The following is a 16,401-nucleotide window of genomic DNA, read 5'->3' as shown; positions in this document are numbered from 1 at the left end:
GGTGGTGCAGTGGTTAAGAATCCGCCTGCCAATTCAGGGGACATGGGTTTGAGCCCCAGTCTGGGAAGATCCCACATGCCGCAGAGCAACTAAGCCCGTGTGCTACAACTACTGAGCCTGCGCTCTAGAGCCCGCGAGCCACAACTACTGAAGCCCTGGCGCCTAGAGCCCATGCTCTGCAACAAGAGAAGCCACTGCAATGAGAAGCCCGTGCACCGCAATGAAGAGTAGCCCCTGCTCGCTGTAACTAGAGAAAGCCCGCGCGCAGCAGTGAAGACCCAACACAGCCATAAATAAGTAAGTAAGTAAATAAATAAATAAATAATAAAATTTTTTTAAAAAAAGATGTTGAATGGTATAGAAGATAACACTATTGCCTGGATAGCCCAACAACCACTACCAATCCCCTCTCCCTTGCTTGCCTCCACTACAATTGGAAAAGTCTACATACTTGATTTCCCAGCCAACCAGGGTGACCATGTGACACAGGTCTGGCCAACAGATATAAGTGCAAGTCTTCTGAGAGAGCTTTCACTTTCCCAAAAGGGCAGATGTGTCTGGCCCCACTCCTTCTGCCTTTTTCTTCTCTGAATACAAATGTGATGTCTGAGCTGCAGCAGCCATCCTGTGTCTAGGAGATAACTGGCTACCCTGCCTGCTAGGGATGTGGCAACAGAAAGAGCCTGCATCTTTGATGACACTGATAAATGATAAACACCTACATCTGGAGACTGCTTACGTGGGGACTTCTTGTGATGCAAGATAATTAAATATTGTTATTCCTAAATCACTGTTAGATGGGTTTCCTGTAGCTGAAAGTATTTTTAATTGGTATGAACGGTGGGAGCCCAATATTCTGGAAACCGTGAAACAAAACAGTTTTAATATTTCTTACTAATGCATTTATGAAATTATCACAAATTACTTTCTAGGGATTACTTTTTTGTGGATAAAATCTCACAAAGAAACAATTTAAAATGGTAGAATTTATTTAATATAATGATATATGAGTATGCACATACACTATTTAAAAAATAAGCATGTGAACTATAATCATTATAAAACATAAGTCAGCCTTAATTTAATATTATTAGAGTAAAAGAACATGTATAGAAGTCAGTCTAACATTTGTTGCATTTGCCTTCTAAAGTTAAAATACGTGAAAGATTTAGCACATTGTATTTTATCTTATTTCAGTTTTCATGTTACCATCATTAGGTATAAATACCCTTATGAATGTGCCAACTTATAACTTACATTCAAATAACCAAAGTCCTATTACAATTATTAAAGTACCATAAATCACCTAAAATAAATAATCTAAAAAAATACTAGCCTAAATTAAAACCCTGAGGAATTAAAATCTTTTTACACAATAGTTTTGGTTAAGTGCAATTCCATGTTTGTACTACTTTATTTAAGGTCATACTTGGTAAGGCATAGGAAAAATAAAATCTACATAAGTTACAGTCTAAATCTATATTTTATTTCTTGCTACAAAGTTGTTTTGTTACTCCAAAAAGTAGTTTTTGCATGTCATTCTGGACCTCTTCACCACCTGCTGGCTTATTTGCTTTATATACAGTAATTAAGATTTGTGCAGTAAGCTGAGCTGCCTTTATATGGTGGTTTAGACAAAATGCACCTGAAGAACTACATGCTAGAGAGTTCATGTCCGTGTTCAACCATGGCCTGCACAAACTGCTTGAAGACTCGATCCATGTAAGTGGACTGTCTTGGCCAGATTCCCTCCAGAAAACCAATATGGCCTCCATAAGAAGTAAGGACCAAAGCAACATTAGGGTTTTGCTTAGCAGTTTCTATTGGAATAGCTTGACAAAAAATGGGCGGGGGGAGGATAAGAGAAGGGAAGGAGAGAGAAAAATATATAATTATTAACAGTTTTTGTTAGGAAAAGTATATGCCTTTATCATTTCCAATCATTATAAATCAAAACATCATTAAACAAATATTCATAATGAGTATGGCTAATGGAATAAGTCTGACTAATTTATATCAACCACCTATATTATAACAGTTCATGTTCACAGTTATATACTGGACCATGATTTTTGGAAGAATCAATCGAGTAATTAATCAAAACACAAGTATAGGCCCAGTCTTGTTTTGAGAAATTAAATAATTCAAGAAATGGTGAATACTTACATTATGTTATAAGATTCCCACTTAAGTGCTACACCAAGGAAAAAACCCAAACTAATCTTATCACCTTTGTGAGAGTTATAAATTCATTATGTATGACTTTGGTTAACTTTACATGAAGTTAGATTCCTGAGGCCAATTGGTGGCTGTATTAAGGACACAAAATTATACATATGATTTATAAAAACATATAGATAGCAAAAAAGAATGGCATAAAATTCTCCCAAGTGGTAACAGTGTTTATCTTTGGGTGGTAAAACACTGGTGATTATTTTATTTTATTTATTTTTTTCCTTCTCTGAATTTCTGTTTATAGTCAGGAGAAAGAAAAACTTTATTTTGAAAATATAATTGCTGTATTTAAATAATCCTCCAGTAAGGACAGTCTCTTCAAATGCTCTACAAAATTACACTGAGTAAAAACTTTAAAGGACTTCAGTTAAAGTTGTTTTATTTTTATTTTCCCCCCAGGCTTAGAGTTCAAACAGTGAAACCTTTTGATTTAAGATCGATAATGGATCACAACCTGGCATGAGAAGTGTTTTGATTTCAGATACTGCTAAATCTTATATCCCTAATTAAGATAACATGGTTGATCCAGTAATTAGACCTTCGTATCTTGGGTAGAGTCTTAGGGGTAAATGAGTTCATTAAAGGTAAGATCTCCCTACCCTTCCAATGAAGGAAAGGAAGCTGACACACTATAGGACAACTGAGACCCTTTGAAGATAGAGCTGCTGTGGGGCCCAAACTGCATGTTTAGATGATCTAAATTGGACCTCTCAGGGAATTCCCTGGCCATCCAGTGGTTAGGACTCCGTGCTTTCACTGCCGAGGGCTGGGAAACTAAGATCCCACAAAGCCGCGGGACACAGCAAAAAGAAAAAAAAGATTGGACCTCTCACTACATTCCTTGAAGAATAAACCTAGAAAACCTAAATCAAGGCCTAGGAAGCCAAGTCCTTGTCCTAAATGGGTCCTGAACTCACATCCTTATCCAGCTACACCTAAAACAGAACATCTATCTTGGGATCAGGTGTTAGAGCTTAAGGGGAGGGGCAGGTGAAATGACTGATACTATTTATGTTTTTCCTTTTTCACGTTACACTAAGGGCTTAGATTACGGGTGCTTCATTTGTCTCTAATGGAATTATTAAGAGCCCCAATTTCACACTCTGGATACAGTCAGGAATTTCTAACACACTGATAGTTACAGTCATATCAGAAGAACGAAAGGCTGGGCCATTCGAGTCATGTGAAAGATGCTGGCTGCCTGTGCTCTCAGAATGCAGACAATTGTCCACTACTTTAATGTGGCAAGATGATTTTAAGGGCTAGGAAAGAATAAGAAATAGTTAGCTTAAACTTCAACCAAGTGGGTCAAGACAAGTTAAATGCTGGGAAGTTTTTGTTGGTGGAAGAAGGGTCCGTGAAATATAAAAATAGAGAAATACTGGACCTCCTTAATCCAATGAAAATAGGCTAAACAATCTCCATGTAATTCAACTGATATTAAAGTTCACAGTTAGGGGAATTCCCTGGCTGTCCAGTGGTTAGGACTCTGTGCTCTCACTGCTGAGGGCCCGGGTTCAATCCCTGGTGGGGGAACTAAAATCCCACAAGGCTGCACGCAGAGGCCAAAAAAAAAAAAAAAAGTTCACAGTTTAATTTTTTGATTTGTGGTCAAAGACCAAAAGTTCCATCTAAAATTACCTGTGGTTTAATCATAAATCACACATTAAAACAATATCCCCTAGAGAGATGGCAAGTGACTTTTTTAAAACATACTTTGGGGATTTTCTGAAATTTTGGCAATACATATGTGCTGTGTTTGTACTCAAAGTAATTTTTTTTAATGAAGTACTTGGGGAAAATGTTTTTAAAGTATTTAGGGGAGAAATAAGGAAAAAAAGTTTTATAAAAAGCTTTGTGAAATTTCCTTAGAAAAAATTTAGAGGTCAAGTCTACTTATCCCTAAGATAGTATGATCACTTCTAGGTGTCTTATATTACTTTAATGTATGAACATATGCACATATATCTTTGTTACAAAATTCCGTATTTCTTGAATTAAGAGAACAAGGAAGTTAATTTGGGCATAATTTTCTTTTATATAGTATCCGGGGGAAAACAGACTCTTTCCCTTCAAATATGACCTTATAGTCCGAATGTGCTACATTCATTGAGTTATCCAAGGACATCATATTAATAAAGTCTCAAGCTCTCTTCTAGGTTAAAAGGGGAAAAAAATTCCAAAGCCTTCTGTATAAGAACCTCAGGAATAAGGGACTTCCCTGGCAGTCCAGTGGTTAAGACGCCGTGCTTCCACTGGAGGGGGCATGGGTTCAATTCCGTCAGGGAACTAAGATCCCACAAGCTGCGTGGCCAAAAATAAATAAATAAAAATAAAAGCAGTAGAAGTTACTCTTTAAAAAAAAAAAAAACCTCAGGAAGAAAAGGCAAGTGACGACAATGTACTCTTGAGGCAAAGATACTGTAACATAGTCTGTCCAAAGAACAGTTATTTGATAAGAAGGAAAGGTTGTAAAAATGAGAACAAACAAAATATTGAGTCATAATTTGTTCTGAGGCTCTCACAGTAGACTAGATAAGGGTCTATGAAGACGTTTAAAGTGATCTGAGACATTTAGATACTAAATTATAAGTATCAAGGTTTTTTTTTTTCTGTTTATCACAGTGGAAAACATTATATGACTGACATTTTGTTTCTTATTACTGTATTTTCCTGAAAAGAACAATATTTTAAAACAGTTAATTCATGTCAAAATGTATACAAAGATGTTAAGTTTACCATGACTGGGTGAAAAAACATCATCCACAGAATTCAGACACAACACTGGAATTCCTACTGATTTCAGTCTACGATTTGGACTGGCATCGGTATAATAATCGTCAATTGTTCGGTAGCCAAACATGACTGAAGTGAATCGCTTATCAAATTCTCTTATGGATTTAGCCTGAAAAACAAAAACCGATTATATTTATTCTTGGAATCAAAAAAGGAAATAAACGTATTACATAAAGTTTCTCTCCTACCTTCATGACATGATCCATGTCAATTTGTCTTACAAACATATGCCGGTGCCTGGAAAAAAAGAATTTCAAAAGTAAAAAATTAAGGTCATTCCCATCTCAAACATACCTAAAATACATAATGATAAGTAACTTAGCACAGGGAATAAAGTTGTTACTCAATAAATATTTACTTAATTAGACATGGCAGGAATACAGATATTTGTCCTGAAGACTTTTTGTAAAGTTTATTTTTTTATTGAATGATTCTTTAAATTCTATAGTGCTTTACAATTTTCAAAAGTTTCACATACTTGATTTCATTATATTATATCCCCTTTTTAAAAATCCCCTACCTCTATATTGCCCCTCCCCCGCTTCCCTCTCCCCGCTGGTAACCACTAGTTCTCTATCTGTGAGTCTGCTTCTTTTTTGTTCTATTCACTAGTTTGTTGTAATTTTTAGATTCTACACATAAGTGATATCATACAGTATTTGAAGTACATGAAGACATTTTCTAAAAGTACTTTTTCTTAATTGAGGAAAAAGGAACCAGTAATAATAAACGAAATAACAATAATAAACGAAAGTGTTGTTTCATAACAAATTGTACCTACACACCAATGCTATTAAGCCAATTTGGCCAAAAAGGACTCACTTAAGCCAGAAGCTTTCAACTGGGTAAATCAACTGAAGATTTATCTTATTTTTTAAATTGCTATACTGAAAATTAGAATTTATATTTTTGTATACTTAAAAAAATTTTTTTTTATTGGAGTATAATTGCTTTACAATGTTAGTTTCTGCTGTACACGGAGGTGAATCAGCTATATGTATACATATATCCTCTCCCTCTTTGACCTCCCTCCCACGGCCCCCCATCCCACCCATCTAGGTTGTATACTTATTTTTAAATGTTGGTTATTTTTCTTGTATAACCTATATTTTAATTCAAATCATTCTCTTCCTTTTTCTTGCTACTGTCCCCCATTTCAGTGACCATGAATAAAAATACGATTCTGTAGTATTTTTAGCAGTATTTTATAGTCAACATCTGTAATGTAACAAATAGGTTAAGTTTTCTTTTAATAAAGTAATTTTTAATTAAGGAATATATATTGTTCTTTCTTTTTTTTTTTTTTTTTTTCTTTGTTGTAATTTTTGGCCATGCCACACGGCTTGCAGGAGGGATCTCAGTTCCCCGACCAGGGATTGAACCTGGGCCACGGCAGTGAAAGCCTGGAATCCTAACCACTAGGCCACCAGAGAACTCCCCAAAATAGGTTAAGTTTAATGCAGTGTCTAATGTCAACTTTCGGGGTAACTATGGTTTTCAGTTAAGTTATGCACAAATTAACTGTACTTTTTATTTAGATTTTATATTTAAATTTGTCAATTCCCTTAAAAATGCATGGTAACAGTTATCAAAAAATAAACAGAAACATCCCATGTTCTTTGTTGCCATACTGTTTACTGTTAGAAGATACCTAAACAATTTCAGAAAATCTAATGCAAAGATAATATTTTGGTAATGTTAAGAACTGTAGGGGCCGAGAATATCCGTATTTTAGAAGCATTCTCCTAAGCCACTAAAACATACTATGTTCATAACACATGCTTAGAAATCATATTATTCGTCTCTAAAAACACTTAATACATTACTTACTACCTAGGGGAGAATTAGGTACTAATAAGATTAGCAACAAGTAGAAAATCCAGGGAAATAGCCCATAATGTTATTCAACACATTTGAGACTAATGTTTTTATTCTTTTAGAATAATTTAGAACAGTGATGAAACGGTGATCTTCCAAGTGGGGCACAGAGCCTAGAGGTTGTACAAGGTAATCCACTGGGGTACGGAAAGAAAACAGAGCTTTTATCTGTATTTTTAGCTTATACTTAACATCTTTTTATTTTTGTATATATTGACAATAGAAAGAATATTTTGGTGCAGTAGTAAATGCATATAATGCAAACATAAATATACATATATTAGCAGTGTTATGCTTGAAAACATTTTACTGTGGCACGTAATCCAAAGAGTTTGCAGACATCAGGTGTTAAAGATGACTCACTTATTAATGGCAGACTGGAGGCAAGTTGTCAAGTAGTAATTAAAAAGCAGCCAGTTCAGTGGTTTCTCCAATGACTCCGAGCAAGCAAAAGTATTCCAACCAACTGAAAAAGTTGCAGCTGCCTTCAAAGGAGTTTTTGGCCCCATTTTGCCAAGGTAATTTAAAAGCAGCATTCTAAAATGAGGAAAGACAGAAAACTCAGTGATGAATTTGTTGTGTCTCTCAAGACATCCCATTTCTAATTGTGGACTTTAACTATGGAGAAGAAAAATATAAACCGGTGTTCAAGTCCTTTATCTTGGAAAACAATGCAAGTATCTCTATTCTTTCCTTATATTCACCTATTTATTTATCTTGCAGTCAGCTATATTGAGAATGGACAAAGCATACAGTTATTACTTACATGTAGACCTTTCTATGAAGTAAAACATAAGAAAAAGCCACCATAAGAGTGGTTTTCTTTTTGTTTTTTTCAAAATGATATTGGGGATTTACTAAAAATTTGCAATTCCCGGCGGCCCCAGCCTCCAGTTGAGTGTTTAATTTAATACATGGGGGTGTTTCAGGCAAACTTTTTCTATAGAGGATCACAAAGTAAATGTTTTGGGCTTTGGTGGCCCTACAATCTCAGTTGCAACTACCTTGTGATTATAATTTGAAAGCAACCGTAGACAATACGTGAATAAATGGATATGGCCATGTTTCAATAAAACATTATATGTGGATATTGAAATTGAAATTGAAATTTCATATACTTTCCACATGTCATGAAATAGTTTTGATTTTTCCAACCATTAAAAAATATAATAACCATTCTTAGCTCTTGCACTATACAAAAACAGACAGCTGGCCAGATTTGGCCTCCAGGCTGTGGTTTGCCAAGGCTTGGCATAGATGAAAGATCACAGAAGGAGTGGTTTTCAAATGTGGCTGCATGTTGGAATCACCTGCGGAGTTTTTAAAACTATTATCGACGTCTGGGTCTCACCTTCAGAGATTCTGAGTAATTGGTCTGGGTGGCCATTCCAGTTGCCTGTGCATCCCTGTACCCTACAGCAGGTCTGTAAGGGCTCCCTCGTCTAGAGTTAGACTTTCTGAATTGTGGCAGAGCAGTTGGCCCCTAAAGTCACTTGTTTTCTCTTCCTACTCCCTCCTGCTATTTGTCCTTATCTCCTATCACATATTTTCCTTTCATTTTATCAATTTTCCTGATTCTACTCTAGTTCTATTTTGGTAAGAGGGACAAGAATGGAGTTTAACCTGCAGTAATGTCAGAAATATAAGTTTGACATTGCCAACTAAGAGAAAGGATGATAGCCTAAATTCTGTTTCTCATATTTTCCATTCTTTATTTCTCCAATTGCCCAGGTTCTGAAATAGGACAAATGAGTAGAAATTCTCTCATTCTTTTTATACAACCCAAATGGAAAAAAATCCATTTACAGAGTGAATGTGATGAGATTTTAGATAAAAAATGGAGATTTCATGGTTTTTGTTGTTGTTTTTGTTGCTGTTGTCCGAGGTTTACTGAAAATATGACAGCACAGCAGAAAGATTCAGATGGCTCCATGTGGTGTTTTAAAATTCATCCCAACTGCAGGCTGAGTGACTGTAGGTTAGACAGACTGCCAAAGGTCAAGAGCTTCAGCATTTCCTTAGTGTCAGAAACTACTTCAGTGATTTCCTGACCCAGGGCTGAGACCTCAGGCTGGAGATTTCGTTCTTGAAAACAACTCTTCATTAATGACTGTATTCCTGGTTTACAGTACTGTGGTTCACTAAGCTATTTAGGGGATAATGCTTACTCTCCTGCAAAAGGGTCATTCTAGGGTCCTAGTTTTGGGGGCCCTATTCTTTGGCTGGAGGTCAGAGACTTCTGAGTCTGATGTAATTGGCAAATTGAAAGGGTTGGAAGCGAACCTCAGGAGTAGGAAGGACCAGGAATAGCTATGACCGAGTAGGTGGGGATGCTTCTTGGTTATTACTCAGGAGCAAAATAATGTCAAGACGTTACCCCCCCAAAAAGCTGTCTTACTTTGGCAAGAAAAAGACTCCATTTTTCACAAAAAAAGAGAGAGAAAAGATAACCCATGGATTAAGAGATTTAAGAGACATATCAATCTCAATATGTGGACTTTAGCTGGCTGCTGCCTCAAACAAACTGTAAAAACCAGCCAACAGACTGATGGGGAAATGAAATACTGACTGAATATTTGATGATATTTAGGAATTATTGTTAGTTTTGTTCAAATGTAATAAAGTATTGTGGTGGGTTGTTGTTGTTGTTTAAGAGACTCTACCTGTTAGAGATGCCTACAGAAATCTTTATAAATGATGTCTAAAATTTATTTTAAAATAATCAGAGTTGAGAGGGAATGGGGGGTGGTAATACTGACAAACAAGATTATCCTTGAGTTGATAGTTATTGAAGCTGGGTGATGAGTATATATGAGGCGTCATTATACTCTTCTTACTTTTATATATATTTGGGAATTTCTATACATTTTTGAAGCTAGTTTACCAACTCATTGGGAGATTGGAATCAGACTGAGTCTAGAGCAGCGTGGATTCCTTGGCTAGACTTGGTTCTGGCTCAAAACCCTTACTTGGCCCCAGGCATCACAGGCTTGGAGATTACCCAGCCTGGGCATAAGGATCTTTGACAGACGCTTCTGTCTGCTGCATCTCCAAAAAGAAAAATGTGTCAAGCTGTAAAACACATCCCCGAGTGGTAAACCCACTTGGGAACATGTCACAGTGCTAGGCAACTAGAAAGGGTACTTCCTTTGAACAATTTACAAGACATTAATATTCAACAAGCTGCAGAGGCTAGCGGTCAAGTTCGCACTGAGGCTTCAGTTCGACAAGAATAGGCATTTCCCAGGAACCTCTGAACAGAGAATCTGGGCCTGTTTATTAAGGTCTGGCTTTAAAAAAAAGTCAAGAATTTATATGATTAAAGGAAGAAAGTTCAGCTGGGCACCTTGTCCTTTAAGGTTCTCATTATGGGGCAAAGGAAAGAGAAGTGAAATACTTTCCTTTAAGCACAATTCACAGATTCTGCCTGGGTTTTCTGCGGTGATTCAGATTTCTTCCTTTAGTAGGTCAAGTCAGACCTTCCATGCTAATGTAAGAAACGTATTCTTTTCTTCTTAGTTTTACGTTTATCGGAATCTAAAAAGCTGTTGTTGGAGCCGATTTTTCAGAGCCTATCATTTGTAAAGCTGTTCATTTTCAAGTAAACATGCTCCTAAAATGTTCTGAAAACTGAAATGACAGATAAATCAATTACAAAATTAAGAAAAATATAGCATTTTCTATCTCATGTGTTTGTTGATTTTGGACAATGCTTTAGGTAATCTAAGCATAGCAAAATGCCATATAATAAAAATTTTGGATTTTATTAAGCTCACTATTACTACAACAAAAAGATTAAACAATTATTAGTAGCAATAAGCCTAAATATATAAATATAAAATAAATATAAATATATACATGTCATAGAAGGTCCAAAAAAGCCCCTATGCAAGCAGCACAAATTAAAATATTCATTTGCTTAAAATAGCAGCTGGAGTAGGGGGTTGCAAACAGCATTTCACAGTTTCTAGGAGAGCATTCTAGGGAAGGTCCATTTGCCCAGCAACAAAACTAAACAAGACAAAACAAACAAGAAAAACACCACCTGGGGAAAAACTGTTTTGAAGGCCTCTTCAGTTGGAGAGAGCAATAATAATTATTTCTACAACTGGAGTGATGAAAGTCATGGTACAAGTTCAGCTTCCAGAATGGTTCTGGAGAACACGGTGGTAGGGATGGCTGGGAATACATCAGGGAATCTGAAGGTCAACGTGGCTGCCACCCAGTGATGGAAATCAACTCCATGGGGTTCGGACAAGCCTTCGGGCTCACAAAACCCCAAGCACCCCGAGGAGGTACTTGTATACTTCTCACCACAGAGACCAGTAGTCAAGGAAAATATTAAAATTTACCTGAATTAATTCCTTCATTCATTCAACCACATGTGGAGAAATATGATAAAAATAATCAAACATTTAAATGCCCATGTAGCTTACAGTCGTCTGAAAGAGGCAGTCGCTAGCACCACTTCCCTTTTGGACATTTTAGCAAGGAAAAACCTTACCCTCCCATTGAAACTCCTGCTGCCAGGAATGGAGCAGAAGGGTACAGACTGTGAACATGCTGAATGACCGTCTCCAAGTCTTCAGTGTTCGCACAACAGTAAGTCCTTGGCGTCTGCAAGCAACGACAGGTAAAGCACAAAAATTATAATCAGGAGGTTAATCATTTGTATAATACAGAATTGTAAAAAAGAGCAAGAAGTCATAAATACAAGAAAATGACCTTTGTTTGCACATACTATGAGTCATAATAATTTATCATTTTCCTGTCTTGCAGTACACATATATGCCATTTAGGGTCAGTGTTATTCGAGATGGCACTAACAAAAGACTCTGATCATGCAAGAAAGCCTGGACGAAAATGGGGCAAGACCAATACAAATACCTCAAATTAAACAGATATGCAGTACTCTACTCAAATGTGTCTCTAAACAAGAACAGAGTCAATTTAGGCAGAAAAAGTGGAGAATCACACCTTTTTATAGGAAAAAAACAACAACTTATGCCTGACAAGCCAAAGGCAAAGTAATTCTTATTAAAAAACACAATCAAGCAACCAAAAAAGGCTTTCCAACAATACCACAAAAAATTTAAATTGTGACTCCTTTCTTACTGGGGAACTGTTTTCTCTATCTTGAGTGCTGTCTACCAATGAAGGAGTGTGATTTTCTGGCACTGCCTTCACTCTAGATAAAGCAACATCCAGTGTGCTTTATTAATTAAATATTTTCTTTTTCAATAATATTTCCATATAACCCCAGCTGTGCTACACTGAAAACAGACACTTAAAATGTTAAAATATGTAAAGCTGATTATGCCTCAATACATAATGCATTAAAACAAATGGTTTTCATGTGAATTTCATCAATAAGGGCTCTGTTTCCAGCAGAAAAGCTTCACAGATGCTTTATTTGAGATCTGGGAGCAAAGGGCAATTCTGTCTGTACAATGTATGTGAGAGTGTATATATGAATAAAGTATATGTGAGATAAAATAACCAGAAATTTAATAACAAAGAGAGAAATCTGGTAACCCTTTTATTACCCTAATAAAAATACCGAAACAAGTTATGTGTACCACCCTGATTGTAATATTCCAGTAAACTATGATTGGAAGGTTATGTGCCACCCACCATTCAATTACTAATGAGTAGTCTGAGAAAATTACAATTTTCACCGACCCCTCCACCTAAACTCAAGGCTAAAATACTCCTATTGCCTACTACCATCTTTTTGAGATCTGCAAATATAAAACTCACCAAAAGACAAATGTTAACCTGATGGTACTTACAATGGCTAACATTTACTGAATGATTAAATTTGTGTCCACAAAACCCTGAGGAAGATCCCATTATTATACTTAGGAAACTGAGTTATTAATAGAAAGCTGAGTTTAGAGAAGTTAAGCAACTCCTGTAAACTCCTGAACAGCTAATAAGTGACGAAGCTGAGATACTTCCAAAAATACTTTGTGATTAAATTCATTTGAGGGGCACAAATTCAATGTAAAATCTAAACAGAATAATATCTACTACCAGGCTCATTCATAGTGACTGCAGAATTTGTCACAAGAATTCCAGTGAAAAAGATCATCCCTACTTGGCATTTTTACTACATGTGAGTTTATTCACACTGCCTAGTTTTTAAATTTCTGTATTATTTATAAACAATCACCAACACATACTCTTGTTATTCAGGCTTCAAGTGAAGTATGTGTGTACATGTATGTACACACGCATGCACACACATATACATGAACATACACACAGAGTTAGGGTATGAGAAAAATGGCCTATGGAAAATTATTAGGATCAGAGAATTTTAGTGCCAGGAAGGACCAGAAATAGCACCTCATTCTTTATTTACAAGTGGGGAAACTGAGGCTTGGCAAGGTTGAGTAATTTGCCAAAGGTCACAAAGTAGCAGAGCTTGGAGTTTATGTTTGTAATAAGTAAACTAGTTCTTGTAAAGCACTAGGGTTCCATGAGATATTTAGTAAGCAAATCAATATCTGGTACGCTCAGACATAGGAGCTTATTTTTCCCTAAATGTTTTTCTCCCAGTGTATTACATTAAGTTGAGAACTGATAATGCTGGTGTGGATCAAAGCTGCCAGAACTCTGAAACTCAGCACATCTAGAGCCTCTCTGGCACGATCTGCCGCCTGCTGGCCGCTCCCTTAGCCCCCGTGATGGCTTCGTCCTGTTCTCATCCTGCTGCTGGCTTTCCATTTCCTGTCATTCTCCCCACAACCCCAAATGTGAGAATTCATTTCCATAAGTTTTGTCGTAGGCCTGCATCTGCTCATTCTCTGGTCAATACCCAATTCCTGGAGGTCTGGTCTACCTTCACAGCTTCATCAACCACCTCTAGGCAGCGACTAAGCCTGAATCTCCAGTCTCTTCCTTCTTCCTGGGCTCCAGATGCAAATTCCCAAGTTCTAGAAGTAATGTTCTGTCAGTACTTCAAACTCAAAATGCCCCAAAGTAAACTCTTTTATCTCTTCATGAAAACTCCTAATGCTTCTCCTAACTTCCCATTTTTCTATAAATGACATCTACATTTTCTTAGTTAAAACTGTAGGTGACACTGCCTTCTTCCTCTCCCTTAACCCACAGCCAATAAACTTCCAAGTCTTGTAGCTTCTTCCTCCCCAGAATCTTTTCAGGAAACACAGGCGAGCCCTTCTTTCCACTCTAGTAAAGGCCCTGGTACGTTAGATTCTCTCAGAAGGCCCCAGGGACAAGGATGTGAGGGCAAGCGGTTCATTTAGAAGGTGATGGGGGAATGGGGAGTAGGGGAGTGGTGAGTGAGTGTGAGTCAGAAAGGGTAGGAAGCCAGTAAAGAATGTTACCCAGCTGTTTGTGGCTGTGGACAACTGGGACTCAATCCCTTTGGGGCACTTTGGGAGACTATCGAACAAGGCTCAAAATTATCCCAACCAAGTGGCAAGGGAGCTGGGTTATTTCTCCACCAGTTCGCTTCAGCCATTGGTTGAAGGCAGCTCCTGGAGGATGTTAACTCCCTGGCACTCTGGTCTGCCCTGAGCAAAGGCTCAGCAGGCTTCCATGGCTAGAGAAGGCCCCCAGTCAAAGAGATGGGGGTGCTTGCAGTGGGAAGCCATCAGGTAGGCAAGATGGGAATGGTAAGCACCAAAGGGAAAAAGGTGTGGAAAGGGTGTGGCACCAGCTGTCTTTGCTCCCAGGCCTTTGTGCCTCTCACCTGGACTACCAGGTGATAACCTCTGAACTAGTTAACTGCCAGCCTTTCCTAATCACCATCCATAATCATACATCCCACTCAACATGAGATTAATCTTCCTGAAGAACACTTCCAGCTCTAATCATGACAGTGTTTCTGATTAAAATTCTTCATTAGCTTTCCATTTTTGACTGAATTAAATCCAAAGTCCTCTGCTAAGGCCCTTCACAATATGCCAAGTAACCTTTCCAGCTCTGCGTTTTAGTAGTCCTCCATATGTATGGATTCTGGTCCATGGGACACTGCTGTTCTCTTGTCTGCTAAGTCTCTTAATATCCTTGCCACCTATGTAAACTTCATCTGCCAAGTGGCCTTCACAGTCAACTCTGCCTGCTGAAATCATGACTTGAAGAAATTGAATAAATTTCAGACAAAAAAGGTCAGACTTGGCCCCTGTTCTCCAGGAACTCACAGCCTTTCCCAATTCTACCCCTACTTGTCCTGGCCAGCCTGCTCCCTGCCCTTACTATCTATATGTGAGGCTCTCTCTATTACTATCTTGCTCACCTCTATACAGTCAATAAATACTTGTTGAATTGAATGGAAACACACAGGATTGAAAGTGAGATGACCTGATTAGTAACTTCTGATATGCAAACCTACGTGGTTATACCACACAACCTCTTGCTACTTGATGGGCTCCAACAGGAAACATCATATGCCTTCTTTCTTCATAGGACTTGAGTCTCATTAAAGAAAGAATTCACCTAGGATACACAGCAAAGACACTTATGGGGGTAATATGTTGAATTGGTAGGCCTGGCAGACATTTTCCTCAGGTTTGAAGATATAACTTTATAGCATCTTTTTATTTTATTTCATTTTATTTTATTGGCTGCATTGGGGTCTTCGTAGCTGCGCACGGGATTTCTCTAGTTGCAGTGAGTGGGGGCTGCTCTTCGTTGCGGTTCGTGGGCTTCTCGTTGCGGTGGCTCCTCTCGTTGCGGAGCACGGGCTCTAGGCGCGCGGGGTTCAGTAGTTGTGGCACTCAGGCTCAGTAGTTGTGGTGTACAGGCTTAGTTGCTCCGTGGCATGTGGGATCTTCCTGGACTAGGGATCGAACCCATGTCCCCTGCATTGGCAGGCAGATTCTTAACCACTGCGCCACCAGGGAAGTCCCTATAGCATCTTTTTAGATTTAAAAAAATGTTAGTTAATTCTCAGTTGCTAGGGCTGCTAATACCACCAGCAACTATCCTCTTATTTCATACTTCCAGAACAGAGGTAAAGTAAGCCGCATCTAATCCCTAAAGGGAGGAAGGAAGACCTGGCAGGATTCAGCTGGGTGATGAAAGTTCCTTTTAGAGTGAGAAGAGGATGGGAAAGGTATTCTTGAAAAATGCAGACAATCTAAAGGATAAGTAACCTTCAGCAGACGTTTGGGCATAAATAATGGGTTGGCCAAAAAGTTCATTCTTGTTTTTCCATAAGATGTAACAGACAAACCCGAACGAACTTTTTGGCCAACCCAATATTTTATGTTAGAATAATTTGACAATAATTACAAACCAAGATTGTTCAAATTGTTCAACTGCAACTACGATCAGAGAGAAACAATACTAATTTGCTAAATGGCTTTTTAGAGGTTACTTTTTAAAAAGCATGGAAGAGAATGATGAAGTAAAATTACTTCTAATTATACATAATAGATGAGAAAAGAATAAAGCATATATTTTATATTTATCTGTGAACTACATCTAATTTATCCTTAATCAACTTCCAAAAAGTAG

At 37.6% G+C, this 16,401-nt stretch overlaps 1 protein-coding gene across 1 annotated transcript in view; it reads right to left on the bottom strand.

Moving 5' to 3' along the window:
• Window positions 1-1,078: 1,078 nt before the first annotated feature.
• The window catches only part of ABHD3 (abhydrolase domain containing 3, phospholipase), a 37,979-nt gene continuing 22,656 nt past the window's right edge, over window positions 1,079-16,401 (bottom strand). Inside the window, exons 5-9 of the mRNA XM_061169573.1 lie at window positions 11,414-11,526; window positions 7,273-7,446; window positions 5,220-5,268; window positions 4,975-5,140; window positions 1,079-1,832 (exon numbers count right to left, since the gene is read on the bottom strand). Coding sequence (XP_061025556.1) covers window positions 1,654-1,832; window positions 4,975-5,140; window positions 5,220-5,268; window positions 7,273-7,446; window positions 11,414-11,526 — 681 coding nt within the window. The 3' untranslated portion in view covers window positions 1,079-1,653. The remainder of the gene's footprint in view (window positions 1,833-4,974; window positions 5,141-5,219; window positions 5,269-7,272; window positions 7,447-11,413; window positions 11,527-16,401) is intronic.

Source organism: Eubalaena glacialis, chromosome 15 (assembly GCF_028564815.1).
Source record: "Eubalaena glacialis isolate mEubGla1 chromosome 15, mEubGla1.1.hap2.+ XY, whole genome shotgun sequence".
Taxonomy (NCBI): domain Eukaryota; kingdom Metazoa; phylum Chordata; class Mammalia; order Artiodactyla; family Balaenidae; genus Eubalaena; species Eubalaena glacialis.
This window is presented reverse-complemented; position numbering and strand designations above follow the sequence as displayed.